This window comes from Curcuma longa, chromosome 4, assembly GCF_044706935.1.
Source record: "Curcuma longa cultivar G26 ecotype Majalengka, Jawa Barat chromosome 4, ITB_CL_G26_1.1, whole genome shotgun sequence".
Lineage (NCBI taxonomy): Eukaryota > Viridiplantae > Streptophyta > Magnoliopsida > Zingiberales > Zingiberaceae > Curcuma > Curcuma longa.
This window is the reverse complement of record NC_133864.1, coordinates 17,428,516-17,456,512: the sequence shown is the minus strand read 5'-3', so window position 1 is coordinate 17,456,512 and position 27,997 is coordinate 17,428,516. Positions and strand designations below refer to the sequence as shown.

At 36.6% G+C, this 27,997-nt stretch overlaps 2 protein-coding genes across 3 annotated transcripts; one reads left to right on the top strand and one right to left on the bottom strand.

Moving 5' to 3' along the window:
- The first annotated feature begins 264 nt into the window (after positions 1-264).
- LOC141826782 (sucrose nonfermenting 4-like protein) lies at positions 265-16,268 on the top strand. Of its 2 annotated transcripts, XM_074714083.1 has the most exons (14): positions 265-432; positions 516-996; positions 1,461-1,548; positions 1,853-2,038; positions 5,688-5,795; positions 5,883-5,942; positions 6,597-6,686; positions 9,096-9,227; positions 10,229-10,373; positions 10,465-10,638; positions 12,171-12,234; positions 12,382-12,451; positions 15,746-15,863; positions 15,939-16,268. In XM_074714083.1, exons 2-14 carry the CDS (start codon positions 872-874, stop codon positions 16,034-16,036), a joined length of 1,458 nt encoding a protein of 485 aa, XP_074570184.1. In that variant the 5' UTR covers positions 265-432; positions 516-871; the 3' UTR covers positions 16,037-16,268. The 2 variants fall into 2 exon arrangements, with proteins under 2 accessions (XP_074570184.1, XP_074570185.1); XM_074714084.1 differs by lacking the exons at positions 265-432; positions 516-996 and having other exon boundaries at positions 1,523-1,610.
- Positions 16,269-17,929: 1,661 nt separating this feature from the next.
- Positions 17,930-22,769, bottom strand: LOC141827532 (zinc finger CCCH domain-containing protein 6-like). Its single transcript, XM_074714802.1, has 7 exons — positions 22,512-22,769; positions 22,215-22,360; positions 21,871-21,942; positions 21,605-21,721; positions 21,198-21,485; positions 20,786-21,103; positions 17,930-18,929 (listed from the first exon to the last, which is right to left on the bottom strand). The coding sequence occupies exons 1-7, from the start codon at positions 22,576-22,578 to the stop codon at positions 18,546-18,548; spliced, it is 1,392 nt and encodes a 463-aa protein (XP_074570903.1). The 5' UTR covers positions 22,579-22,769; the 3' UTR covers positions 17,930-18,545.
- Positions 22,770-27,997: the final 5,228 nt, after the last annotated feature.

Below are 27,997 nucleotides of genomic sequence, written 5' to 3'. Positions count from 1 at the left end.
GTTTCTGATTGGCTGAGGTGAGCAACTGTTCCTTAACCTAAGCCGTTGACCACTGAGATTCTGCCACGCAAGGACCACACTGGACGTGATTGGAGATGCAATATCCGCCGTACATTCTGATCGTTGCGGTCCAGATCTCTCCGATGGTCTCGCTTTTTCGTCCGAATAAAATAAATAGCAAATCCAGAAATGGAATATAATCTTTTTTTTTTATTATTTAAAAATAAAACACTCTTCCTCGTTGATCTCTCTCCCACGCTTCTTCGCCTCTCCTTGCAGTTTGGTTCCGGCGCCACTCCGAGCGATTGCGATTGACGATAGCGTTCGTCGCAGCTGCCCCTCGTTGCTCCTGTTCACGGTCTCGATCTGGTGATGGATGATTTATTTTGGGAGTTAAGGTTCTTACGCTGACTGAATTTTTAGGGTTTTCAGGTGAGTCCCATTACAGGCTGTGGTTGAATTCATCGTGGGGTTTTAGTTCCTCCTTTGTGACTGGAATTTTCTTCACTTTTTAGGGATTTGCAGGTATATTTGTATTGTTTTCTTCTTCTTCTCGAGGTGTCGTTCAAATCGAGGGATTTTGTTGTTTCTTGTTCCCGGAATTCGAAGTGAACAAAACTGCGCATTTGTGGGCGTTCTTTGGCAAACTGGTGGGCAAAAGTTAGCTCCGTGGCTTACTGGCCATGTGAGATTGGAGACACCTGTCACAGGAGAAAATAAATTCGAGGTTATTTACTTCTTGCTGTATCCATGATGTTTCATAGAAGAGAAGCATTGGAGCATAAGGCGAGTTTTCTTGGGTGATACTTATTTGAGATTATTGGAGGCATCTTTAGCTCGATAGTGCTTTCTTTCTGAAAGATTTAGACGGATGTTTCCTGCTGGAACCGAACGTACACAAGATGCGGGTGGAATTTCAGGTAGCTTGCTAATTCCATGGAAATTTGTCTGGCGTTATGGTGGGAATAGGGTTTTTGTGATTGGCTCATTTACAAGGTCAGATCCTTCCTCCTGGTCATTTTTTTTTTTTGCTAATATTCTTTTTCTGATTATTTGGGTTGTGGAATTGAAGGAATGCTAAGTCAGAAATTCTTTTATTGACATCTTTAAAAATTTGCTAAAAATTTCTGAACAATCAACTTAATCAAGTAGAGATATCTACATCTTTCTCTTAAGTAGTAAACAGGGTTCTCTTTTCTGAACATACTAATTTGCGCTCTGTTAAAAGTCCCTTTGCATATTCTCTGAAACTCAAGTGTTGATCGTGAAGTTGATGTCACTAATCATAATGAACTTGAATATACAACCAAGACAGCTACATTGGTGCACTTATTGCATCGACATTTACATGTGTATATAATTTCAATTTCTTTTGGATTTTTTTTTTTGTATTACAAATGCTAAGTACGTAATGTTATCATAAATGGTAATTTAAACATTCCTTTGTATCTCCATTGCAGGTGGACTGAACGTGTAGAAATGGTTCCCTTAGAGGGAGACCCTACTGTATTTCAGGTTATGTGCAGCTTATCACCTGGCATTCATCAGGTCAGCATGAGTACATTGTTCTTATGACTCGGTGATTTGTAATGCATATTTTCTTATGAAGAGTAAGTGTTTCTTTTCTGGTCTCACGTTTGTATGAATTGCATGCACCTTGATAAGAAAAATAAATAGTTTATTTGTCTAATTGATTTGTTGATGTTGATTAGTTTAAGTGCACTACCCACCATTAAGTTTTATGCTGCTTTGGTTACTTGTGCATGTCTAAGTCTGTATGGATGTCAATTCTTCAAATGTATGATAATCATTCTTTTTATTTGTACATTTAGTTCACATCTTTATTGTGCAGTATATGTTCTTTGTGGATGGTGCATGGCGGCATGATGAGCAGCAACCTCATACGATGAGTACTTATGGGATTGTTAACACTCTTATTCTTGACCAAGAAGCTAATCCTGTTCACGCTCTTTTAAGTTCTGAGCTACCTAGTAATAGAATGAGCATGGATGTGGACCATGAGAACTTCCGAATTGTGGTAAGTCTGCTATAACATGATGAGCAACCTTATTATCACATCAAGAATCAATTTGTGTACTCATTTGTATGCCTTGTTCAATATAAGAGGGTTGTTGATTAATATGAACTTGTGCATGATGCGGCTGTTCTTTCATGTTTAATTTATTCTTATGTATTTCAGTAGATTTGTGGAGAATAAACATTTTTAACGTAGCATTATAAAAGACACGAGGAAGTCTCCAACAGTCGGAGAAGTTTATGGAAATATTGATGCCTCAAGCAAGTTCTATCAATCTTTTGGTGATCTAGAAGCCCCTCAAGCCTTTCTATCACTCGTATACTCTTATTGTCTTTATCATGTTTGATACTTTGAAGGGGAGCCTTGACACAATGGTAAAGTTGTTGTCGTGTGATCCTGTGGTCATGAGTTTGAGTCGCAGAAATAGTCTTTTGCAATGTAGGGTAAGACTACATACAATAGATCCAATGTGGTCTGACCCCTCTCCGAGATCCCATATTGGTGGGAGTTTTGTGTATCGGGTTGCCCTTTATGTTTGATACTGTCTATATCAATGTCTTACTATTGCCCGTAGTGAGTTCTGTATCCCTAATATCAAACTTCATACTGCCTCCTATCAAATAAGAAGTGTGACACTTGACATTTGCACTATCCAACTCAGTGCTAGTGATGGCATCTTGTAGAGATATCCCTCTCGTCAAGTGATATAAATGGAGACCTTAAAACCGTGCTCATACAAGCAACAGATTTATGAGTTAGTGGAGATGACTACATTGTCTCATATCCTGTGATCATCATGTGTTTCCTAGTCAAATTTTGAATAAGTACTGAATCAATAACTAAAGTAACAACAGCAAAGTTATTTATTTTACCTTTTTAGTCAATACAAAATTAGAGAATAATATCTACCATGCAAAATAGATGAAAGAGATAATGAAGATGATAGAATTGCGAGTCTTATGCCATTTTCTGTTTAAGAGTATGTTGGTTTATAATATTTTTAACTGTGCAGTCAAATCTTTTGCCTGGTTTATTAGTTAGGCAATACGAGTTGTTTCAAAGTGATAGAAGTTTCTTAAATGAAGAACACTTTACCATTATTTAAAAAGTGTTTCATGTAGCTGCTTGAGCACTCATACATATCCAATGCTTCACTGCTGTATTTTAGTTCTTAATTTAACCTTTGTAGATTAAGCTAGTTTTTTAGTTCATCACAAGATGTTTGGAATAAAGTTGACAAGAAGATGATTGCTCTAATTTAGGTTTAGTTTAATCCAGGTTCTCAAAGTATGTTTGGTTTAACTATAGGCATTATAGTGCGAAATTCTTATGAAACAGCTTTTGCTACTAGAATGAATGATGCCACATGTTGTTTTACAAGTCTAAGGACAAAATTTTGACTCATATCTATGCACAATCTATATAAATGTGTTTCGGGGTGTATGAGGCTATGTGGCGCAATTGTATTCACTATTCGTTACAAATTGTATTTACTATTCATGCTACATTTTACAGAACACTCAGAGAATCTATCCTCTACGAAGGCTGTAATTCTGACATGCACCAACACACGTCTCCCAATAATAAAATTATGAAGGGAAGATGTATGAATGCACAACTTTGGGACATGTCCCATCTAAATTTCTATCGTAGATAAGTCTGATTGGGAGTTTAGGCATAGACTACTCTTACATTTGCTAAAATTTGCTTTTGTGCTTATAGTTGAAAGTATCATAGCCGCTCTATTAATGGCATTTATAGTCTTATTTTGAGCACCATAGTAATGTTTGATTACAGTAGAGTTGAGACATTTATCCCACAAGCATTTAAATTTTCATTTTGTACCTCTTAGATAAAATAATGAAAATAATTATGATAGTATAGTATGACTAGCCATACTTTTGGATAGATTGTTGGATAGTTAAGGTTTAACACATAAAAAGTATGAGAATGCTAAGATGGTTGTGTGTTCATGAAAAAAAAAAAAGAAGGAAAAATACTACTATCCAAGTGAAATTAAGTTTATCTTTAACAAAATTATGAAAAGGCAGTCTAGTGCACGAAGTTCCCACCAATACGGAATCCCGGGGAAGGGTTTATTGTACGCAATTTTACCCTGCTTTGCAAAAGACTATTTTCGAGACTTGAACTCATGACTTCTAGGTCACATGGTAGCAACTTTACCATTGCGCCAAGGAGTCCCTTTCTTTAACAAAATTTTGAAATAAAAAAAAAATTTGTTATGGGCATATTAAAAAAATGATCAATAATTTTGTTTATAATTAGACAAGATGAATCAATTGGGGTTAAAGATGTGAGTGGTGGAGTGAAGAAAATGCTTCCTAGAACCATTAGAGTTGACTTTAAAGATTGGATATTTGGTACCGGTAGTGGCATAGCCTTTACAAATTTTATGGCAGGATGATCCATGTACCTAATTCCAAATAGTTGGAGCTCATAGTTTGTTTGTTTGTTGTTTTAGGCATGACATACATTTGAGATACCTGGTATAGGCTCACTATTTTGGTTTTGCTTCATTTAGCTTCTCGCTAAAGAACACATTAGACTGTATTGTTGGTCTTAACACTTTCTCTTGCCCAGAAGCATCAGTACTGAATTTTCACTATTTTTTTTTTAACTCACTAGTGGAATTATCCATTATCCTTATTAGTCACCAACTATAACTTCTTAGGCTAAACAGTCAAAATCAGGCAATCATGTGCTAAAAGTGTAAGCGCATAGATTAGTCACTTTCCTAACGGTTCAATTTTTTTGGATAAATAATCAAGCAAACACATTTGACCTGGTCATATTTTACATTATGTTTATGGTATTAAAAGAACTAGTAAAGACTAGATAACTTAATGCCAATTTGATTCCATCTACACATTCCTGCTAAGCTTGTACCTATTACTGCTATCTTACACTATACTTCTTTGTCATGTTATCTATGCTTGCAACAATATCAAGCACTAACAATTGACTGCATGAATCTTTTTCTATTATTATTATTTTGTATGACAATATTAATAGTTAAAATAAACTGTAAAACAAAACAGATATAGCTTTCTCAAATCTCCATCTACTGTTAGGTATACTCATCCATGTTTGACTGACATATGGATATGCCGCCTCTACACTATCTTAGAGGCATTTCCTTTTACCATTATTCTTCATTTGCAGGATGAATCTAATTTATGAATGATTATTATCAAAACTTTTCCTTAGTCCTTCCATCTTCTTTAAGGTTCACATCTTAGCTAATCATTTTCTCTATGCATTGCACTGTGCTTAGTAATGTAATGTCATATCTCTAAGTATCTATATATCATTTCATATGTCATTTCATTTACTTAGTGTTTGTTTCCTATCAATCATGTAAACACCAAGAATTGCTGCGCTGACTTTTAATTGCAATACCCCTAGTTAGTGGCAGCAATGCTAGCATGATTTGCCTGTTTTATCAATTTGTTTAAACGTTAAACTTAACTTCTTTCTTATAAAATTAACATAACTGTGTAAGAGCCAAATGAACACTCCATTAGAGGATTCTCTTTCAGCTGCTTTAAAATCTGCATATGTTTCAGCTAATGTGACTCACTACCTATCTGTTAGACCAACCATTTCATGTGCAGATGCTTCCCTGCAGGTGTCAAATTCTAGGATTTCAGAGGCTGATATTGGAATATCTCGTGAATGCATTTCTGAATTCTTGTCTACCCATTCTGCTTATGAGTTGCTTCCTGATTCAGGGAAGGTATAACATGCTGTTTCCTTTTCCAGTGAACAGAACTAGATGTTCCATCCTTTCACTCCTTGATTCAGCAATCATAATGTTCTTCAGGTTATAGCTCTTGAAGTCAGTTTGCCGGTAAAGCAAGCATTCCATATCCTTTATGAGCAGGTAGTATCACCTGTTGACATGGAAACATTTTCAAGCTGTAGTTTTATTCATGACTGTATATATATATATATATATATATTTCATTTAACTATATCGATGTAGGAAAACAATCATTCAATTAGGAGGACCCATTATTCCCAGCAAATTGGTGGTTGTTAGTTTTATTCTTTTTATTTTGCATCCAAATACTATACTTAGGCGTAAATGCAAGGTGCTTTATATGTTAAAAATGATATATCAATTATTCTTATGGTATTTCTCATTCATCCCTTTTTTTCTCCTCTCTCTAATTCTTTTCTTTTTGTCTCCTCCTACCTCTACTTTTGTGAACCTGTTTAGCATCAATTGGTACCTATTAGGCATCACAAAGGGATAGAGATATCATTTATTGGAGTGTGCATTTTTCACTTTGACTCAGAAGATAAGTAAACGAGAATCACATATAAAACTAATTAGTTTAATGGAGTACTAGATATGGCCAGTTGATTTCACTCTTTGGAGTCCATACTGCTATAATTTGCTTTTCTGTCCTAGACACGATGACTTCTGATCTAGGTTTCTATGGTGTATGAAATAGATCTTCTTTTGTGGAATGACTGACATTGCATGTTCATTACTGAAGTCTGTTTTCTCTTCAAACTTCATGTTTGTCAGGGTATTCCCGTTGCTCCCTTACTGGATACTTGCAGTGGAGAATTTGTTGGAGTACTCAGTCCATTGGATTTTATATTAATTCTAAAAGAGGTATGAGTTCATTATTGTTTTTGTAATTAGGAGCTTAGTTTTTTCTGTTACTTAAGTGATGCTACTTTCTTTGGAAATTAGCTATAGGATCTGTGGAATTTCTTTTCTTCTCTGCATCTTTTCACTTGTTTAGGGTTTATAAATGACATGAGTTCATTTTGGGATATTTGTTAAAACTCTCTGGTTGAATTGGTCTGAAAGATTCGAGTAATAGAATATTTGTCTATTATTGGAAATACATCGATTCTAGTTTGCAATCTCGGTATGAGTTCAATATTGTTTTTGTAATTAGGAGCTTAGTTTTTTCTGTTACCTAAGCGATGCTACTTTCTTTGGAAGTTTTGCTATAGGATCTGTGGAATTTCTTTTCTTCTCTGCATCTTTTCACTTGTTTAGGGTTTATAAATGACACGAGTTCATTTTGGGATATTTGTTAAAATTCTCTGGTTGAATTGGTTTGAAAGATTCGAGTAATAGAATATTTGTCTATTCATGTTGGCTCCTTGAGAACCGAGCTCATCTGGTTCATTGTACATTATATTTGATTTGTCGTTATGCTTTGTTTTGGGAAATGATAGAATCATCTGTTACCTTTTTCTGTCAATTTTTGATTCCTTGTACCTGTTCTGACATGATTATTTTGTCGTTGACTGATTTTTGATACACCATAAAAATGTAGTTCTGACTTTTGCAGTGTTGTCCACTTAGTCAATAGATTTCTCTGTCTCAACACTAGAAATAGAACAAAAAGATCGTGCATTATTTATTCTAATAAATAAAACGTTGACATGACATTCAAATAGTCTTCTTCATGAGAAGGAAAAAAAAGATGTTTCTGTATCTCATTTGTTTGTCATTTCCTGTTTGATTTTGACAACAATTTAAAAGTTGAAGTCTTGGCCAGAGGTCCTGGACTTTTTGGCCAATGCTGAAGAAGTCTTGCATTCAGTTTCCCAAATGTTAGCCCAGGATTACGATGAATCAAGGATAGCCATTTTTATGCAATTAAAGCTATCACCATTATACTGATGAAATAATATGTGAATAGAAGATGAGTAGGTGCTAAGGACTCACAGTGGGATAGGATCTACAGTGTTTGAGCCCGAGATTCCGATGGACAATTCATTGTGGTACTATCGCATCCCAACTGGGTCTCCATGACCATAGGCATGGCATGGAATGTCACCCACAATGATTGCACCCACAACGGTTGATCCACTTAATCAACCAGCAAATCTAACAACCAATTAGCCCACAGTACTAAAAGCAAAGTTGTTGCATTAGCTTTTTAAACATCTGATTAAGCCGTAAAAAATCTCCAAATTAATCCTTTTAAATATAGTTATTCTTAATCATATTAATTTAAATTAAAATAAAGTTTCAGAATGTAACAGAACAACGGATACTGCATTAGATGTGTAGAAGTAACATCTCTCCTTTATCTGGTCAAGTTGGGATGGATTCATACTATTAGTGTTCCTCATGGTTTCTTTTAGAGCATCTTATCCTTGCCATATCACCTTTAAGACATTATTTTTTGGTTCAAATCTTCTTCAACTCAAACACATTAAGAGTTATTTCTTCTTCTTTTGACCAAACCTTATGCAGTGGGTCGAACTTATATGGGTAATTTCTGTTATCATTATTTTTCAATTCACATGCTCACCAATTAATTAATAAATATTTTATTTTGATGTAGATATGTTGGAAGCATAAAAGAACTAGGCAAGGTGAAGGAATACAAGTGTTGGAAAGCTTTTACATGACCATCCCAAGTCCATCTAATGCATGCGTTTCCTTTTAACAAAGAAATGGAAGATTAAAAAATAATAAATAATACTTAGCTCAATCTAGATTATTTTTTATATATTTATTTATTGAAAATATATTTATTAAGTTGAATTATGATTATTCATATATCGTGCAATGTGCAGACTATTGACTTGATTTGCTATAATGACCATGTGCACCAGCTTGTATGGGATACTTGTATTGCTACGGAGAGCTACTTCTAGAATAATTATGATGCCAGCAGTAGATAGACAATCTTGGAAGGCTCTAAAACTAGGATCTGGCTTTAAAAGAAATTCTGGACATGATGGTGATCAAGTAAGAAAATATTTCCAAATATGAAATTGGAGAGGCAGAGGTGGAGATTTAAAGACAATCTTGCACTAGGACAGTCTTTACCAAGCATGCTAGGCAACCTTCAACTTACACGGTATCTGGTGTGATGAAACCAATGTTGTGTCATGCGATCACATTCTTATACAAGTCCTGTATCTACATATCCCACATGTGGGATTCTCACAGATTTAATTCTCAGCTGCACCATGGCTTCGAACTTTTAAAATGTACCAGTTCACATTTGCATTTTGATGTTTTGTTTACTTCTTTTCCTTTTTGCAGCTTAGCAATCGTGGCTCAAATTTAACAGAAGAAGAACTCGAGACTCATACTATTTCTGCCTGGAAAGAGGCAAAGCAACAGCTATCGAGTCAAATGGCTTTGCATGGACAGTCTCAGAGACAGTTAATCCATGTAACTTTTCTGGCAGTGTTTTTCTTGTTTGTCCTTTCCGAATATGTGAATATTTTTTTTTTCAGTTTCTGTGAAGTAGCTTCTTCTGATTGCCACCAATGTTCTCAAAGTAATATCTTTATTCATTACCAATAGACAAATATTCAATTTTTTAAATTAAGCTCTACAAGCACAATGAGACCATTTTATTCATATATGGCAAATAGAGCAGAAATCAAAAGGGCACCCTTTATTTTCATTATCATCAAAAGAGTGCTCCATGTTGAAAAAATATTTAAAAGGATGCCCATCCTATTTTTTCATCCTAAAATATCCTTGTTTCAAACAACATGGAATGGTTTTGGCCAAAGTTGCTCCAAGCAATTTTGATCAAAGTGCTCCAATTTGGTTAAAAGTTAAAACTAGTCTAAATTGTTGTTGCAGTGTTAGCTAAAACTGCTACAATTGCTCCACATTGTAGCAATTTTGACTGAAACTATTGGATTAGTCAGATAAAAAGGTAATTTGGAATAAAATTTAGGATGGGGTACTATTTTGATATATTTTTTCAACATAGGGCATTCTTTTGATGATAACAAAGATAAAGAGTGCTCTTTTGATGTTTGCTCAATAGCATATTTTGACAGTAACATTATCCATGTATAAATAAGATATATTGTCTATGATAACAGTTTTGCTCTCTTTTTTATTTTCACAAAACACCTAACTTTCATGTTTATGATGCTATTTTTCTGGACTATATTTTCTGTCTTCCTTCCATGCTTATGTCTGATTTTCAATTCTCTTACCTATTTTGTCAGAGTTGTTCATTTTAGTGTTTCACGTTTTACCTTTTCCACTTTGAATTTTAGTCCTCCAAGTTGTTCTTTGTGTTATTCTTGTTTCAATTAATATGTTAATGTATTTATCTTTACTTTAGATGTGTTATCAACGTAAGTATAACTGGATTTCACAATTCAAAATTTGAGACCTCCATCAGTGACTATCTTCTCTGGTTATAGGCTGGGCCTTATGATTCATTGAAAGAAGTAGCACTGAAAATATTGCAAAATCGCATCACTACAATTCCAATAGTTCATTCATTGTTGCAAGAAGATTCTTTCCCACATTTGCTTCATCTTGCATCCCTTTCGGGAATATTAAGATGTAAGTTCTAATGTTTATTAACTACTAATATAGTGTGCATTAATCACAAGTAACTGATGATTTCTCTGCAAATTTGGTCTTAAAATTTCAGGTATCTGCAGACATTTTAGGCATTCAACTACTTCAGTACCCATTCTGCAACAAGCAATATTTACTATTCCCTTGGGCACATGGGTTTCTAGAATTGGTGAATCAAATGGGACTCAGCTGGTAAAGTTGAAACCGAATGAATCACTAAGTCACGCTCTAACACTGTTGGTGCACGGTAAGCTTTTTTGTCTTGGATTAAGTTTGTTAGTGGAGCAAGGGAAACTGAGTAAGTTTGTTAGCTCAAGGTGATAGGCAAACAACTACCTCAACTTTTATCTCACTACACGAGTTCCATTTTATTCTCTCTCTCAAGTTGAAGAATATATATCTTATCTTCCTATTTGTCGCCTCCTGTTCCTGTACCCAAAGTGCTTTAATAAACAATTACGCTGATTGATCATGAGGACCAACATACAAAGTTCAAGTGACAGTCTTAATCTCCTTGCTTATTACTTCTTCACATACAAAGTGAGAATATATTTTAATATGCATGGGCATGATAATACTACATTTGCTATATAACAATTCAGTTTAATAATTTTATGATCATTTCAATGCCTTTATGATATGGTACCGTATCAGTCTTGGAGAACTTCAAAATTAGCCTCAGATAGAAATTATAAATGTTGGCATATCAATTGCAGCAAAAAATTTTAAATCCATTCAGGATTTTTCTTCTAAGACATAAAAGGTTTAACTGTCTGCAGTTGTACTCATTGAGCCTTTGTGGGATTCACTACTTCAGCCTATAGTATCCATTGCAAGTCTTAGTGACCATTGTTTGGTCATAGGACATTGTAAATTAAGTTTAAAGTTGAGAAAATGTTTGTAACTATCATGTGATTAGATTAAGTGCTTCTGCAACTAGAACTTTTCATGGACACCTTTTTTGTTGTTTTTTAGCATTTTTGATAGTTCATTTGGATATCAGAAAATATATTCTTTATCCAAATGCGCTGACACCCCAGCTTTCTCATGTGCCTAATATGGACTAGCATCATACATTTATGAAACAGATTGACTAGGATGTATGATGTATGCAGGACTACAATCAAATTGGAGAAAAAATGTTTAGTTTTTGTCGTTTGACTTTTTCCTCATTTTGTATGCCTTGCTGGATCTTACTTTATAGCTGTTATTTTAACCTTCATAACACCATGATATTCTTTTGTGCTATTGGATCAGTTTTCTATTTCCAAGCTGTATTTCTATTGCTGTCATGTTTGAAAAGTATAAATTCTTGGAATTTCATTCTTGTATCCTCTCATCACCAAGCAGGAACGTAGCTAAAATTGGAGTTAGTTGACCTTACTTGAATTTCATAAATACTCTATGTTAAAGAATTAAAACTATGAATTGACTTCATTTCAGTTTGTCTTTTAATTTTAATTGGCTCATTCTTTCAATTAGTTGGTTACTCTTAATTTTGTTTGTAAAATTATATAAACTTGGATTTTATGCCAATGTTAAATAATAGACCCTTATTTTTAAAAAAACTCATAAATTTGATTTTCATTATATGCTTTTTCATTCATAAATAAATCTTATTCTTCTCCTTTTCCATATTTTATCTTATCTCATTTCAAGAACTTCAAATATTTTTTATATGCAAGTTCTTATCTTTGACTATTCACCCCACTCGATTAGTTATCTAGCTACACCATTGTCACCAAGGTATCTTATCTTACATCAATAATCAATATGCAGCTGAAGTTAGTTCGATACCAATAGTTGATGACAATGACCGTTTGCTAGACACATATTCTAGAAGGTATTCTGTTCAAACTCAATACAGCTGTACTCTTTTAGTTATACGAAAGTTTATGCTTATCCTAGAAGTTAATTACATCTTAGGCCCCTGTTATCTTCCAGTTGCTTTATCAATAGTTTTATTTTGTGTTCCAATTCCAAATTCCAGTGACATCATATCTTTGGCTAAAGACAAGGTCTATGCACGAATTCGCCTGGATGAAACAAGTATTTACCAGGTAAAATGGAAATCTTTTGTATTGAATACCACCTATCCTTGGAATGACAGGATTATTAATTCGTTGAGTTCAAACTTATCTTGTAACTTGAGTTTCCATTCCTTGCTCTGACGACTTGTCAGATCATTAGTTGCTTTTGTAGTCAGATCTATTTTTTTATTGTTAATATTATTATTGTATTTCCTTTCCCACATAATGTTGAACAAATATGGTTATGGTATTGTAATGACATTCTATTTCTGATGGTCTAAGGTTTTATTGCATTCCAAGAAACCTGTTTCTAGATAATTCATTTGAAGCTTGTCGGCTGTTTGTTCACCTGTTATTTGTTTGAATTATGAACATTTAGAGACTATAATCATTTTTAAGATGCACAGTAAGTTCTGGTCAGACTAGTTTTCCCCCAATTGTACAGCAGTTACGAGTTCTTAATCCTAACTATTTAGGTTGGCTAAAATTGGCTTGTCCTGCCATTCGATTCTACTACTATTTGTTGTTTGTGAGTAATTATCTTGTCCAATGACACAGTTCAGATTCACATTTGATTTTGTAGCTCACTACCTTACTGTGGTAAAAGTTGTTAATATCATTCTCATGAAGTCATGTTAGTGCCAACTATTTTGAGTTGGTATTTTCCCTTCTATTGAACACTATACATGTCTCTCTCTTCTTTTTTTCTTCTTCTAGTCTCCTATTGTTCTCACATTTCTAACTCTGATTTTACTTGTCTAAGTGTGGAATCTTTTTGTTTGAATATGTTCATAGCATTTTAACATATTTTTCTCTCATTTTATTTTCAATTGTTGTTACACCCAATTTCTCCATAGTAGTATCATTTAATTAGCTATTATATTTAATAACCTCTTATATCCATCTTAGTATTAATAGGGTCGGTAATATTAGATGCATGGCGAATTGGTGATTACCACACGAATTCAACTTGACCAGAAACATAATTAACCTAGAGAAAATCCAAAAGTAACAAGACATGACCTGAGACAAGTGACATAGATTGACCTATTTATTAAGTGAAGTAAGTTTAATAAATGGTCATAACTTTTTTTGTATATTTCTTTTTAGTGAATTAAATCAATATGTCTTTAGGATATATTAATATTTATCTTAGTCCTAACTATTTAGGTTGGCTTAAATTAATATTTATTAATATATCGTTAGTAATTTTACTATGTCTAAATATTAACATGTTGCTAATTTTATTTTCTATTGGAGTTATGTATCTTCGCTACATTAATTTGTTTATATATAGTTCCTATCTATCTCATTCAACAAGGAGATGCAATTGCAGAAAAATTACTAGTATGATAAAGAGTGGGTCGTCAAATAGAGATGGACCTTTTGGAGTCTTATGTTATTGCTAAGTGCCCCTTAGTCTAAAAAGAAGTTTTATATAATCGTGGTATAACCCACCAAATGCCTCATTAATTCATGAGTTGTATTTGGGCTAATTAAGTAAAAAGTATACTCATCCAGACATGGAGTGTTAAGGACATTAATATACAAATTTTCCTCATTCCTAACATCTCGAACTTTTGGAACAAGTAGCTAATCAATTCTAACTATGAACACAAGTTATTGTAGCAGAGATGAGTTTACTAATAAGTTGTAAGTATATATGTGTGTGAATATTGTAATCTATAGAGTGGAAAGCATAAGTAGTAGTGGTGATCAAAGAAAATGATGTTAGTCATATATGCCTGACTACAAATAATTAGGACAAGCACAGTCTGATGATGATTGTATCTTAATTAACAAACATTTTTATCCATAAAGTAAGATTGGTCATACCATGATCATATAAAGAACCTAATGATGCACTAGACTTGTAGGTTGTTGATACCGGGATCAAGTTACTATATTAAATTAAGGGTGTCGAAGATGCCAAGATATGGGTGTCAGATCTTGTGTTGCACTCAACCTTTTTTTTCATTATGATAATCTTTTACTGGATTTGTTACTCATATTGATAATACAATCCTTAATCTCAATAGTATTTACATCCTTTGATCATGGCAAGCCATATAATGATCCTCATGCCTTGGATGGCCTCCGAGGCATGGTTGAATTGACTACTGCGGAACAGATATTGCTACAATAGGCAAGGGTCAAATCTCGGCGAAGCCGAGAAAAATGCCCTCCCTCACAATGACCAACTACAGCTTCTCAATTTACCTCCTCACAGATGGCCGTAGGACCGACCATGTGGGATCGCTAGAGTGGCGGATTCCACCTTTTGCTACAATGGATTGCCTTGGATGGATTACCCACCTAGTGGAATTTGTACAGCTGTGGTCTAAAGTTATCGATATTAAGATATCAAATCTGAATGTTTTATATAATAGTTCTTGGTTAGACCTTGGGTGAATTTTGTGAACTAATGTTGCTAATATCATCCACATGAAGGAATTTGTAGAGCTTTGCTGATACTTTTTATGATGCAACCAACTTAAGAGTGTTATGTGGAGCAAACCTTGGTGTTGCTCCAAAGTTCTTGTATTCAAAATCAAGATGGTTGCCTGGTTAATGCACATATATACAGGCTCATCTAAACTCTGGAAGCATGACTACACTTGGTTCATATGCCCTACTCCCTCCTCTGCCTTCTTTAATGATTGTGTCTCGTCAGTCACATATACAAAGGTAGCATAGTATTGCATCTTGATATCTAATGAACAAAACAATTGCATTGCTTCTATGATTTCTGGCATCACAACAGCTTCTGCCTTTTCTTCGCTTTTTCTGTTTTAGTCATCTTTTCCATTTTCTTGTCCAAAATGAGCTCCTGTATTCTTACAACACTCCTTTCTACCACTCTTCCATTTTTTTTTTCTTGTCCTCTCTGGAGCTATATTGTAATCTCAATTTAATTCTCTTGCCAATATCTCATGTGGTATCTATCTATTCTGACGGTAAACAAAACATAGTATCAAATAAGTACCAAATCCCAGCATTGTATTGCTTGCTTCATTGGATGGCGAGCAAGGGATCACCCACGACTAGTTCATGGTTGATATAACTGACCCACTTCCAACTGGTATCATTTAAACAGCATCCAATAGTTCCGCGATTTATGCTTCTGTTTCTGCATTATCAACTTTGCTCTTCTATTACTTGTTATTAAAGGTGCTGAATTCATATATGTTAACCGAAGTGACATGTTGCAGCCAGTGTGGACTAGGGTGAACAAGTGTGAAGTTTCAGTGTCTAGTTTCCCACAGTCCTTACCAAGCTCACTTTGGCAAATAAATTTTACAATCACTTTTCGTGAAATTTCAGGCATTGCAGCTCAGGAACAATGCAAGTCCATCTCATGGATCCTTAACCGGGCAGCGCTTCCATACATGTCTCCGCACGGATTCTCTGCTGATAGTAATGGAACAATTGGCAAATCCTGGTATTTAATCACACTAAAGTCTGAATTCTTCATTCTACATTATGAATTGTGTTTGAGATATTCCCATTGATCCAGGGGTGCGGCGTGTGATTATTGTGGAAGCTGCAACTAATCGCATCGAAGGCATAATCTCTCTGAGTGATGTATTCAGGTTCTTCTTCAGCATGCCATAAGCGAACGAAGTCATTCATCGGATCATTTAATTCTCTGCCAAAGTTGCTTAGCCACGGCTTTTAGAAAGACTAATGAAATTATGTATGTGCAAATGTTCTCCCCTTCTCAATTTCTTTCTCGATTTCAATACACCCCCATTGTTTAGATCCTGGCCTTGCCAATGCCTTACCAAGATCTGTAGATGAGAAGAACTAGTTTTGATCTCGTTTTGAAAATTATTTTCCTTTCCAATAGTTTAATGTTTCATCATAAATATCTTGAGCACATGAGGCTATGGAATACCATTAATGTTATAGCTAGACAGCATTATGTTGATTTACTCTTTTCTTTTTTAACCTCCTTTTCTCCTGAAGTATCTGTTTCATATCATACTGAATGTGAATTATTTCTCGTTTAGGATGGTTTTAGGGTGGTTTAGAGTGACAATTAAATCCCTCATAACAATATTATTATATGTATGTACTGACTAAAATATTTTGTTTGGTTTGTGCTTTATTAGCATTGTAACAGCTGAATATGATGGCCTCCATCATGACTGTTTGCTAGTAGACTTATATTTGTAATATGTGAATCTAATGAAGTATAGTCTTTAATTGTACTCCATAAATGAAGTCTGATTTATTTCCTGACACACCTTTCATTAACTTTATTGCCTCAATGTATTTGGGTACATATAAGAAAATTTTTAATTCTGAGCCTTTTCTGATTCATTGTCTTATTTCTATAAAATTATAGAAATATCTTTTCTTATAAAATGTTTGTTGAATTGTTTAGTGAAATAATTAGATAAATTAAAAAGTTAATTTCATATTTTCTGTAGTTTGTTCTGTTATGTAATTATGACTATGCATGTATGTTTGGACCTAGTAAATAGTTCAACCAATTGATTTTTTTTTTCTTTGCTTCACATTCTTGATAGAGAATACTCAAGTTTGAGAGTGATTGATCATATGTAGGTTAATTTTGATAATAAAAAAAAAATACTTATTGAATTAGTTGGTTAAAGAATGTGATGGTCAAAAAAGATACTACAGCATAGCAGAAGCAGAACACTTGATTTAAATATTTCCAGAAGAGGGAGTTCTTTATAATTTATGTAAATCGAGGGGAGGGATTTTAAAATGTAAATATCTTTGTATATATTTTTTTAATAAATAGTATTTTATAATGTATGTAAAATTATTCTTGTTAGACACCTATTGCCTAGTGGAGCTAGGATAAATTTGTCTCTAGCATAAATTTAAAATATAATTTATGTATATTTGAAAGTCAATTTTTAATATATTTATTTTATTTGGAATTTGAATTTGAATTTTTTTTATTGCTCTATTTTAGGAGTTAGGAGGCAAATGAAGAGTGATTTGGTAAATCAACAACTTAGCTTCAAAGAAGTGACCACGGTCAAGCTTAGACCAATCAATCTTAATTCCTTAACAAGGAAAAATATTTGATTTAGTAGCAAGGAGTAAATTTCAAACAATTTGTTAACAAATATACAAGAGTTTGAATTCATATAATAATATCACTCTAATTAAAATAATTGAATTAATATAAAATTTTATTCCGTCTATTCGAAAATTTATTTTTTTTAAAAAATATTAATTATTTTGATTAAATCGATTATGAATTTTATAAATATTAATTTTGTATTAAATAATAAATAATTTAAAAAAAGTATTTGTTTTTAAAAATTAGTTAATTCAATTACTGATTGAATTAATTATTTTTTATTAATTTGATTTTTTTTATTTTAATCGTAAAAATTGATCAAAAAATTAATTAATTAAATTTTAACAAATTTAATTCTTCGTTATTATCTGAAGAAGAGGAGAAGCAGAGTAGCAGTCCACAGAAATAAAGAACAATTGTTCAACCTTCAACGGCCTACTGTTTAAATCAGTGCAACATGAAACATTTGACTTAAGCCATTATTTACGATGCAATAAACAGGGAGAAAGTACTCATTTTTTTCCTCAATCGGAAGCAATTTACAAGAGAAAAGTGTGTACTCGCACATAATTTGGATATCAAATTTACATTAGTCCAAGAGTAGTGATGCTCAGAATAGTAATACAAAATACAATTTTAGAAGGTCAACTGGGCACCTGCTTCAGAAATAACTTCAACCTGAAAAGTCTTGAAGCAAATAAGATTTTGTAGTAATGTGAGAAATCTGAGCCATGAAACAGGCAGTACTTTTCATGTGAGAAAGATCAATTTCCGTCGGCAATAGCAGGCAATATCATGCCAGTCTTGATCTTTTGAAGGGGTATATGAAAAACAAAATTGTAAGACTTGGAATTTCGCTATTCCATCTTTAAGTCGACCATAACTTATTTCATGAAGAGTTGGTTAGTGAAGGATAGTACCAACAAGATGATCAAAGGTAAAAATGGCCAGATACCCGGTTAGGGGAGAGCCTGTTGTGCCTCCCTCTGTGCCTGGATCAATGAACAGCGAGTTGAAGTTGGAGATTTAGTCAATAACTAAAATGGCATACTGAATTTCTCAGCTTGAGCTTGATATTTCACTATCATGAGCAATGACGATGTTGCTACTCGATGTAGGGTGATGAGGTTGACCAGGTGAGGGGGAAGGGAAACTCCTGTTTGCATGTATGGAACCAACGGAATCACTGAATGTGTTAATGGATGGCATTCTAGTAGAGAAAGACTCTTTGCTGGAAAGGAACTCGGATTGCAGTTCCGAGGATGATAAGGACGGCACCAAAGTTGCAACCGACATGCCGATGGGATATGGGGCGACTGGCATGTCGGAGAGTGAAGATGCGGAAGGACTATAGCTAAGACTTCCCATCGGATGATCAAATTTGCATGTTTTCCCAAACTTGCAGATTCCATTTTGAGCATAGAAGCTGCAAATTTGAACACCCTGTAACAAGAATTTGATTAGAACTACAAGAGCATCAGAAAACCAAATTGAATTGAAGGAAAGTATTATAAGCAAATTGCAGCATCCAGGAAGAACGTGAGAGCATTAAAATGAAATTTAACAGATGGTATCGAATCACCATCACCGTCAAACCATCTTTGTCGTGACTATATAGGCAAATTATATGAATCTTATCCCTTCAATGAACTCTATGCAAATAAAACTACTAAGATTCAAATTAATTATTTCTTTACTAAATTGATGATTTTTTTTTTTTTGTCTCAGTACCCCTTACACATCTTGTACTATGAATTATTGATCATTTTTAAACATGTTCATACCATATTAACCAATTTCTCTTATTTTAGAGTATTTTGCAAACATTCCAGTAGTGTGTTCATTATATTTCTACCATGATGATGTCCTATAAATTTGATTGAACTCTCATATGAATTGACCAATCAGTAAAAGTAAGTCTTGTATGTTAATGTGTGGCCGCATGAACTAGAGTGGACTAGCCACTTCAAGCCTAACATATGGACTGACTTTGATAAGGAATGTATTTGATAGTATTCTTCTGTTCTGACACGATAAACAAGTTGATGGGATGGCCTGTGCATTGTGTAACTACTAAAACAATCTATAATTTTAGTTTGATAAACTTCAACAATTATCTATAGAAAAATGGGGTTCAAGAAGTAAGGATTATTTTAGTAAAAGAAAAAGTCAATATTTCTTTTTTTACTTGATTCTAATTAAAATAGTTATATGCACCATTGGCCTTCATAATTTAGTAGTAAGAATTGGAAAGGTATGATAATAGTGAACAAACATTGTAAAAATTATTGAGGATGATCACTATGTTAATGAAGCAAGTTACATGTTAATGGTTTGATTCATCCCGATACGACAACACATATACAGAAATTTTTGGATTTTGATATACAATTAAAATCCATAAATACACATTGCAGTAATAATTTTCATTCACTTAGATACTCAAATGCTCAGTCAGCGCCAATAAGAAGCATAAGAGATTGCATATAGGTTTCAATATATAGATATAGGTTTGATTAGGTAACTATGATCCAAAAAAGTTAACTATTACCAAAAGGTCTTGCATACAGAATTATTTGTATTCTTAACCATTCTGGACTAATAATATTAAAACATTTGGTAAATTTAACCATTACAAAAAGAACCATTTCTTAGATAATACATCTGTATTCTTAACCATTTTGGACCTAGTAATATTAAAACATTTGGCATGTACTATTACAAATAAATACTGAAATATAAATTGTGCTAAAGTGGAATTCAATAAGCTCAGGGGTATAAGTGATAAAACAATAAAAGGGGCCAATTTGTAAGTTTCTAGTTCACTATTCATATAGCTGGGGATGAATAACAGATTACATACCAATTGCTGCTATCGTTTTGTGCTAAAACCTCTTAAACCGTTTGAAAATTATTATTATACCAATGAAATAAAGTCTAGATGGTATCCAGAGTAGGAATGTAGCAGAAAGAAAAAACTCTCTTAATCAGGTTAAGGATGTAAAGCTACAATTGCAAGCAGAAACAGAAAAGGCAATTACTAGAATGTGAATGTACTTCAAACAAAAGGAGAGTTTTGAAAGATAAAATGTTGTCAATCCTTATCTCTGTCTCTAATCGATGACTTATGTTATTTGGCACATTATTGTAGTAAATTTCTTTAGACAAGCAATATTAACTGGATTAAAAAACAAAGGCAAGAAAAAGGTTACTATGCATAGAAGGTTATAGAAACCTGAAATGGCATATGGAATCAGACATCTTTCTGCTTAGGATATGAATCAACAGAGAATACCTACCGGACGAAGAGGGAAGCCCAAAGGGCTAAGCACACAGTTTGTCCTTGATAAGCTCCAATCTGGAGGATGATGATATTTACATGTGGATCCAAATTTACAGTCCCCTGTTCTCATGTAGAACTGGCATTCAGGTTGGCCAGGTCTCTCTGGAAACTTATTATCTCTATGACTAACATTTGAAGGAACAGAAGTAGATAGTGGCAAATGAGACACATGGTAAGCAGGCATGGTAGGAGTTGCCTGGTTGGCTAACCCATGTTCTTGTCCAACTTGAATCGGCCGTTGACTTCCATGAGAAACTGCGGAACTCATAGGAACCTACCACATATATAATAACAAAAAAAATGAATAAATATAGACCACGCAACTTTATTCTATCGAAACATTTAGAAATGACAAACCATACACAGACCAGATAAGGACTCCAATTCTGAACTGGAACAACTCCAGGAGAGAGCATCATAGGAGCATAAGGACCTGGCATATATGAGCCTGGAAGAACTGGAGGTCTAGCAACTTGCCAATTAGCCATAGGTGTATATTGGTGGGGCGAGGGAACAGGTGGAGGTGGCACCGACGTATAAAATGCTGGTGCAGATGAGAGCACTGAGGTCCCAGGATGTTGCGGGTGATGGAATTTACAATTTGAACCAAACTTGCATTGGCCAGTCTTCAGGTAGTAGGAGCATTCTTTCTCCCCCTGCATTTTTATTGTTGGACAAAAACAACCAAGAATGTGTGTAATTCAAATATGAGAGTGGTGAGAAGTAATTGTTGAACTAATAGAACAAATATGAAGTGACGTGAAGAAATCCGTACAGGCCGCAAAGGGTATCCATAATCATTTAACAACATCGGTTGGACGGATCCACCTTGTCTGGGATGGTAATACTTACAGGCGGCACCAAATTTGCAAGTTCCAGTTTTCATGTAGTACTACAAAAGCAATGGGTTACAAAATAGTTAAGAAAATAACTACATAACTCAACTATCCAGATGCAAAATGCTTGCATTTATATAGTTATTTTGCCAATTCTGGAGCCCAGTCTGGTTCAACAAAATACTTAAATAGTTATGTGTTGTACCTCACATACAGGCTGATCCACTCGCTCAAGATACTCCATCGATCCAATCCCTTCAGCTCCAGCACCAATTAACTAAAGACAGTATCAAAATATTAAATTCAACAAGACAAAAGCCAGATGCTGGTGAATCCAAAACACACATGGATTTCCCATCTAGGAAAATCAAAAGATACAGTCTTAAAAACATAAACTCGGATCACGTTAGATTGGCTAGTGGCTACACCATATCATCCAATCAGAACCAGACGATGAATAACAAGGCCAAAAGAGATAAAGACAAATACGTAACTGGTCAGCCAACCCTACTACAATAAACCACAAACGAAGTTGTCGAAATTCCTTACGGTTCCGCGATCACGCGGGTGGTTGAAGCGGCACCTCTGTCCATAGCTGCACGATCCAGTACGCATGTAGTAGGAGCAGTCCTGCTCACCAGGCCTCTCCGGGTACGGCAAATTCACCCCGCCTAATCCCAACCTCCACATGGATTCTACAAATCATTAATAAAAGCGACACCGTCATACATTCCGTACCACAACCCTAACCGAACCGCCACCGACACGGTTCCACATTCAATAGAAATCAATCGGAGAAATCATAAAGAACGAAGCAGGAACTTCAGAGATCTTCTCCCCCACTACCTTCCAAACCCGTGTCGGGATCAGCGCGAGGGCCTCCGACGGGAAGGCTGTGCTTGTTCACCTCCATCGGGACGACGGCGAAACCTCTGGAAGCTCGAGGTACGGTCCGGGACGGCGCGAGTCAGCCCGATTGCGAGGGAGGAGGTCGGAGAGGGAGTCCAAAAAGATCGATCCCGACCGAGATCTTTCGCTTTTTTGCTCTCCTTTATTGCGGCACCCTCTCTCTCGGACAGAGACGACGATGAACAGGGAAGCGCGTTCCCTTTGCCCTTTTGTGCTCCCTTTCTGTCGAATTTTATTTATTTATTTATTTATTTTTCCGTTTCGTATTTACCGTCGAATATGCTTTAATTCGAAATATATTTTTTTATATATATTTAATTTCCGTAATTGCCCTCGTCAGGTTTCCAAATTGCAAGAAAGGACTTCCGAAGATCGATCGCTGATCCTGCCGAACTGCACCGTGGCAACCCGCAGGTGGCCACGTGGAACTCTCCGACGGCCGATATGGAAACGGATGCAAACGCGTCAAGCAGTGATTGGACTATTTGACATGTCCCCTGTTTTGGATGCTCGCAGCGGATGCGGTGAGAGGAAGTGTCGGCTGCGAGGGCGTTACGGTAAATTAGCAACGACCGGAGAGGAGTTACGCGCGGGTTAATTTGACCGAGGAAACGAGACGCGGAACACGGTTTCCCCTTCGCTGCGAGTGCCCTTCGGCTCAGCTTTGTGGGTGCGTTCCGTGTATCCTGTTTGTCGGCGGCAGGGAATCTCCGATCCGCCGTACGCGTGGGCGCGGTGGGAGAGCCGCGATGGCTTATGGGAGCGCGACACGTCGATGATCGAGTGGGCCCGGCCACGCGCGACGCGCAGATCGCGGAAGACGGACGGTCTGGGATCGGCCCTGGAAGGTTTCCGCACTGCTGGCGTTATTTTAAGTTGTCATTCAGTGGGAGGACTGGAGTAGGTGGGGATGCATCGTCGCTCCCGGTGGCAGTAATTTCTCGACTCACTGGTGTCGGTGGGCGAGGCCGCAGACGATGACTGTTGTATATAGAGACGTTACTGCCTGCGCACCGGACTAACCGGTCACCCTATCCGAGATGGACCCCGGACACGTGTCAATAAATAGTCGCATGACAAATTCCGAATCGATGGGAGGGAAATAAAAAACGTTCACAAGAGCCACCTTTTCTACGAGCTTCGAATTTAAATTCTGTCGCAATCAGAAGATGCTGGGCATCTGGGTTGATCGCTACATGCACTTTTCGATTTATCCTGATAGTCGATGGAAAATTTTCATGGGACCAAACCGATCACCTCCAAGGATTGAGTCAATACAACTAATTGGGATTATCATTTTTTTTTCGAATTTAAACTCTGCCTTCGAGCAGGCCCGGCTTTAGGCATAGGCGGGTAAGGCCTATGCCTAGGGCCCAGGATTAAAAGGGGCCCAAAAAAATTTAAATTATTTAGGGATAATAAATAATAAATGGTTAAAATCTGATCAAATCTTGCCGCGTCCCGATACCGATATCCCCTTTATCTCCCCTCTCCTCGATTCGACACATTCTCCTTCTCCTCGTTCGACGAGTTCTCCCGTTCTCTCAACGCCGATCTCGCGACAACCGTTCGACTCTTCATCTCCTGCCGTCTGCCGACGCGATCTCCCCGTTTTCCTCGCCGACGCCGGCGAAACCTCTTCTTCGACGCGAGGGCCCCTGAGGCGCAAGACAGCACGGAGCACCTCCGTCCGGTCCGTTCGACGAGCCCTCTTCTAGTCTTCTTCGACGGTTTTCCTCGCCGACGCCGGCGAAACCTCGAGGCTCGCCGCTCGCCCCTCTGGCCGTCTTCCTCGCCGGCGAAACCGCGAGGCTCGCCGCCTCGCCCCTCTGGTCGTCTTCCTCCGTTCCTCGCCGGTGAAATCACGACTCCGCGAGGCTTCAAGTTCGCCCCTCTGGCCGTCTTCCTCGCCGGCGAAACTGCGAGGCTCGCCGGTCGTCGCTCGCCCATCAGCCCTCTGGCCAGTGGCCCTCTTCTTCAATCTTCGACCGTCTTCCTCGCCGGCGAAACCGAGAGGGCCTCGCCCCTCTGGTCGAGTGGTCTATGGTCGTCTTCTTCGAATTGCTGTTTACAGTTCGTCTGATTGCTGTTTACTCAAACAGTCAAGCCGATCCGGTAGTTTTTTTTATTTTTTTCAATATTATTGTTGTTGAGATTTAGCTTTTAGATAGTAATTTTTTGTGTTTGATCCAGCTGTTCTACGAGTCTTTTGACGAATCGTTCGAGGGCAGTGGATCGTTTGACGGACTACCAAGGTAAATTATTTCTGTTTATTTTTAATTGTTAGTAGATAGTTCATTATTAAAGTAAATATTTATTTCTGTTCTATTATTAATTGTTAGTAGATAGTTCATTATTAGAGTAAATAAATATTTATTTCTGTTCTATTATTAATTGTTAGTAGATAGTTCATTATTAGAGTAAATAAATATTTATTTATGTTCTATTATTAATTGTTAGTAGATAGTTCATTATTAGAATAAATATTTATCTTTTAATTTCTATTATTATTTAAATATAAATATGTCTACTAAAAAATATGATTCTGGACATATAAAACGTATGAAAAAAGAAAAATAGAAGAATTTAATGAATCTCAAAAAGGTGCACTTGATAAATTTGTTATTAATAATAAAAATCAAAATTCAGAAAATAATTTCTTGCATTAAAAAAGTAAGAAAATTTAATTTTATATAAAAAATTTATTTTTAAAATTAAAATTTTAATTTATTTTAAAAAAATTGTAAACCCACCATTGTCGGTCTCAAGTCCGAATAAAAAAGTGTGAGAGAAAATTTTTTAAAATAATAACAATCATTTTAAAAAAAATTTCGCCTAGGGCCCTCCGTGAGCTTGAGCCGCCCCTGCCTTCGAGATATAATTTAATTGATTAGTACATAATAAATTTGATGAGATGGATAAAGGTTGAATCTAGATGAAATTGAGATAATGTCTAAGTGCAGTTTCTTGGTTTACCTCCTCATAAATGATCGTGGGGTCGCTAAGGTGACGGATTACACCTTTTGCAGATGAGATAATGTCCTTTTCTGTAATGGCCAAGCAACTTTTTAATTTATCTTCTCATAAATAGTAATGAGATCAACCGTATAAAGCTACTGAGATGGCAGATTCCAAAAAATTTAAATCCTACATTATTAAAAGTATCCAAAAATATATCACTAGATATATGTCAATATTATTGAGTTGATGGTCCATGCGGCCACGATGTTTGATCGTTTACTATGAGTCATCTATACTTCTTGATTTATCCTATTGATGATGAAAAATTCTTATACGATTGAATCAATCATCTCCATAAATTAATTAGATAATAAAAAATAAATAATTATATACATATATATACAAAAATGCTGTGATGTGTAACAGGGAAATACGCGAACCGTGCGCGACATTGCGACCCACCACCGCTGTCGCCACCGTCGCCGCGTTATCTGGCCACCGCCGACCACCAACTCAGGCGCGATCGACATGCCACTCGCCGGCGCATCGGCAGACGTTGGATTCCGACCGAATAGTGGACGGAATCTGACGAATTCGATCAGAAATCGTCGAATCCGGCGCGCGACCACAGGCGACCAAATCGCGATCGGTTTTCGGCCAAATCGCAGTCGAAGACCGGTCGAGGAAGGACTGCCGGTCGGTCTTCGATCGTGATTTGGCCAGAAACCGATCGTGATTTGATCGAAAATCGGCCGCGATTTGGCCGCCAGTGGCTGCGCGACGGATTCGGTAATTTTCGACAGGAATCCGGCACCAACCGGTGCGCCGACGAATGGCACGTCGATCGCGCCCAAATCGGTAGCCGGTGGTGGCCGGACGGCGCGGCGACGGCATCGACAGCGACAGGGGGTCGGGCCTCGGGACACTGTACATTCTTATATTTGGACGGTCAGATGCGGCGCGTAATCGCATGATGATCGGTGGATTCGATGTCGCACACGGGCACGTAAGAAATAGGCACGCAACATAGCAGGACTATATATATATATATAGGATTGATATCCTGCGCGACGAAAAATCCCGACTCCCATGCGTGACACCCGACCCACGCCCACTGCCGCCGCTCCCGTTTCGCCGTCCGGCCACCTCCGGCCGTCGGACCGGCCCCGATCGACGCGCCACTCGCTGGCGCGTCGACCGGCGGCCGCCGGTGGTCGAACGACGGCGAAATCGGCCGGAATCCGAGACCACAGTGGCCGGCGACGATTCCGACCAAATCGCGGCCGGAATCCGGCCAAATTCCGGTCGGAGACCGGCCGGGGAAGGATCGCCGGCGCCCGACGCGTCGACAGGCGTCGGTCCGGCGGCCGCCGGTGGCCGGACGATGGCGAAATCGGCCGGAAACCGCCGCTCTCCCACCCACGCCCACTGCCGCCGCGATTTCATCGCCGTCCGGCCATCTCCGGCCGCCGGACCGGGCCCGATCGACGCGCCACTGGCCGGCGCGTCGACCGGCGGCCGGAGGTGGCCGGACGGCGGCGAATTTGGCCGGAATCCGAGACCACAGTGGCCGGCGGCGATTCCGGCCGATTTCGCCGTCGTCCGGCCACCGGCGGCCGCCGGACCGACGCCGATCGACGCGCCGACGAGTGGCGCGTCGATCGGGGCCGGTTCGACGGCCGGAGGTGGCCGGACGGCGAAACGGGAGCGGCGGCAGTGGGCGTGGGTCGGGTGTCGCGCACGGGAGTCGGGATTTTTCGTCGCGCAGGATATCAATCCTATATATATATATATATATATATATATATATATATATATATATATAACTCGGCGTACTTTTTATAAGAACTAATGGAGTTTTCTTAGACAGATATTAATTTTTATATATCAATTTGTAATCATTATGAGTAAATGTATAAAATATTTAAAATTTATTTTTCAACTATAGTTTTGCTAAAATGGTATCGATGTTTCATGAAGTTGTACACTTTAAAAGTGTTGGGACAAAAACTTCTGATACATGAAGAAATTCTAAAATAATATTTATAATAATAGTCAATAAATTTACAAAATGAAAGATTTCCACCATTACGATATTTACCTAAGCCTATTTACATCCTGTAAGTTGTCAGAAAAAAAATATAAATAAAAATAAAAAATACACTTAATTATAAGAATATTAAAAGACCGTCTTTTGCTTTTAAAAAGCTATTTTTTTATTCTACAAATATTTTTTTAATATTATTAAATCAAAAGAGACTTTTGACACAATGATAAAATTACTATTTTATGACTTTAAAATGGTGAATTTGAATATATATAGCTTTATGAAATTTTTGTGTATTGAAGTTTAGTAATTATAGAATAACTACTATAATATATAATAACTATATGTAATTGTCTAATATATTAAAATAAATTGATTTAATTCCATCAAGAATACTATACGTAAAATATTTATA

Excerpts from the sequence above, each read along its gene's own strand:
- LOC141826782 (XM_074714083.1), top strand. The coding sequence starts at position 872 with ATGTTTCCTGCTGGAACCGAACGTACACAAGATGCGGGTGGAATTTCA. Across the intron at positions 997-1,460 it reads GTGATTGGCTCATTTACAAG|GTGGACTGAACGTGTAGAAA; the intron begins GTCAGATCCTTC and ends TCTCCATTGCAG. Across the intron at positions 10,639-12,170 it reads TCTAACACTGTTGGTGCACG|CTGAAGTTAGTTCGATACCA; the intron begins GTAAGCTTTTTT and ends ATCAATATGCAG.
- LOC141827532 (XM_074714802.1), bottom strand. The coding sequence starts at position 22,578 with ATGGAGGTGAACAAGCACAGCCTTCCCGTCGGAGGCCCTCGCGCTGAT. Across the intron at positions 21,104-21,197 it reads AGAATTGGAGTCCTTATCTG|GTTCCTATGAGTTCCGCAGT; the intron begins GTCTGTGTATGG and ends TATATGTGGTAG. Across the intron at positions 18,930-20,785 it reads TGGGCTTCCCTCTTCGTCCG|GGTGTTCAAATTTGCAGCTT; the intron begins GTAGGTATTCTC and ends TTCTTGTTACAG.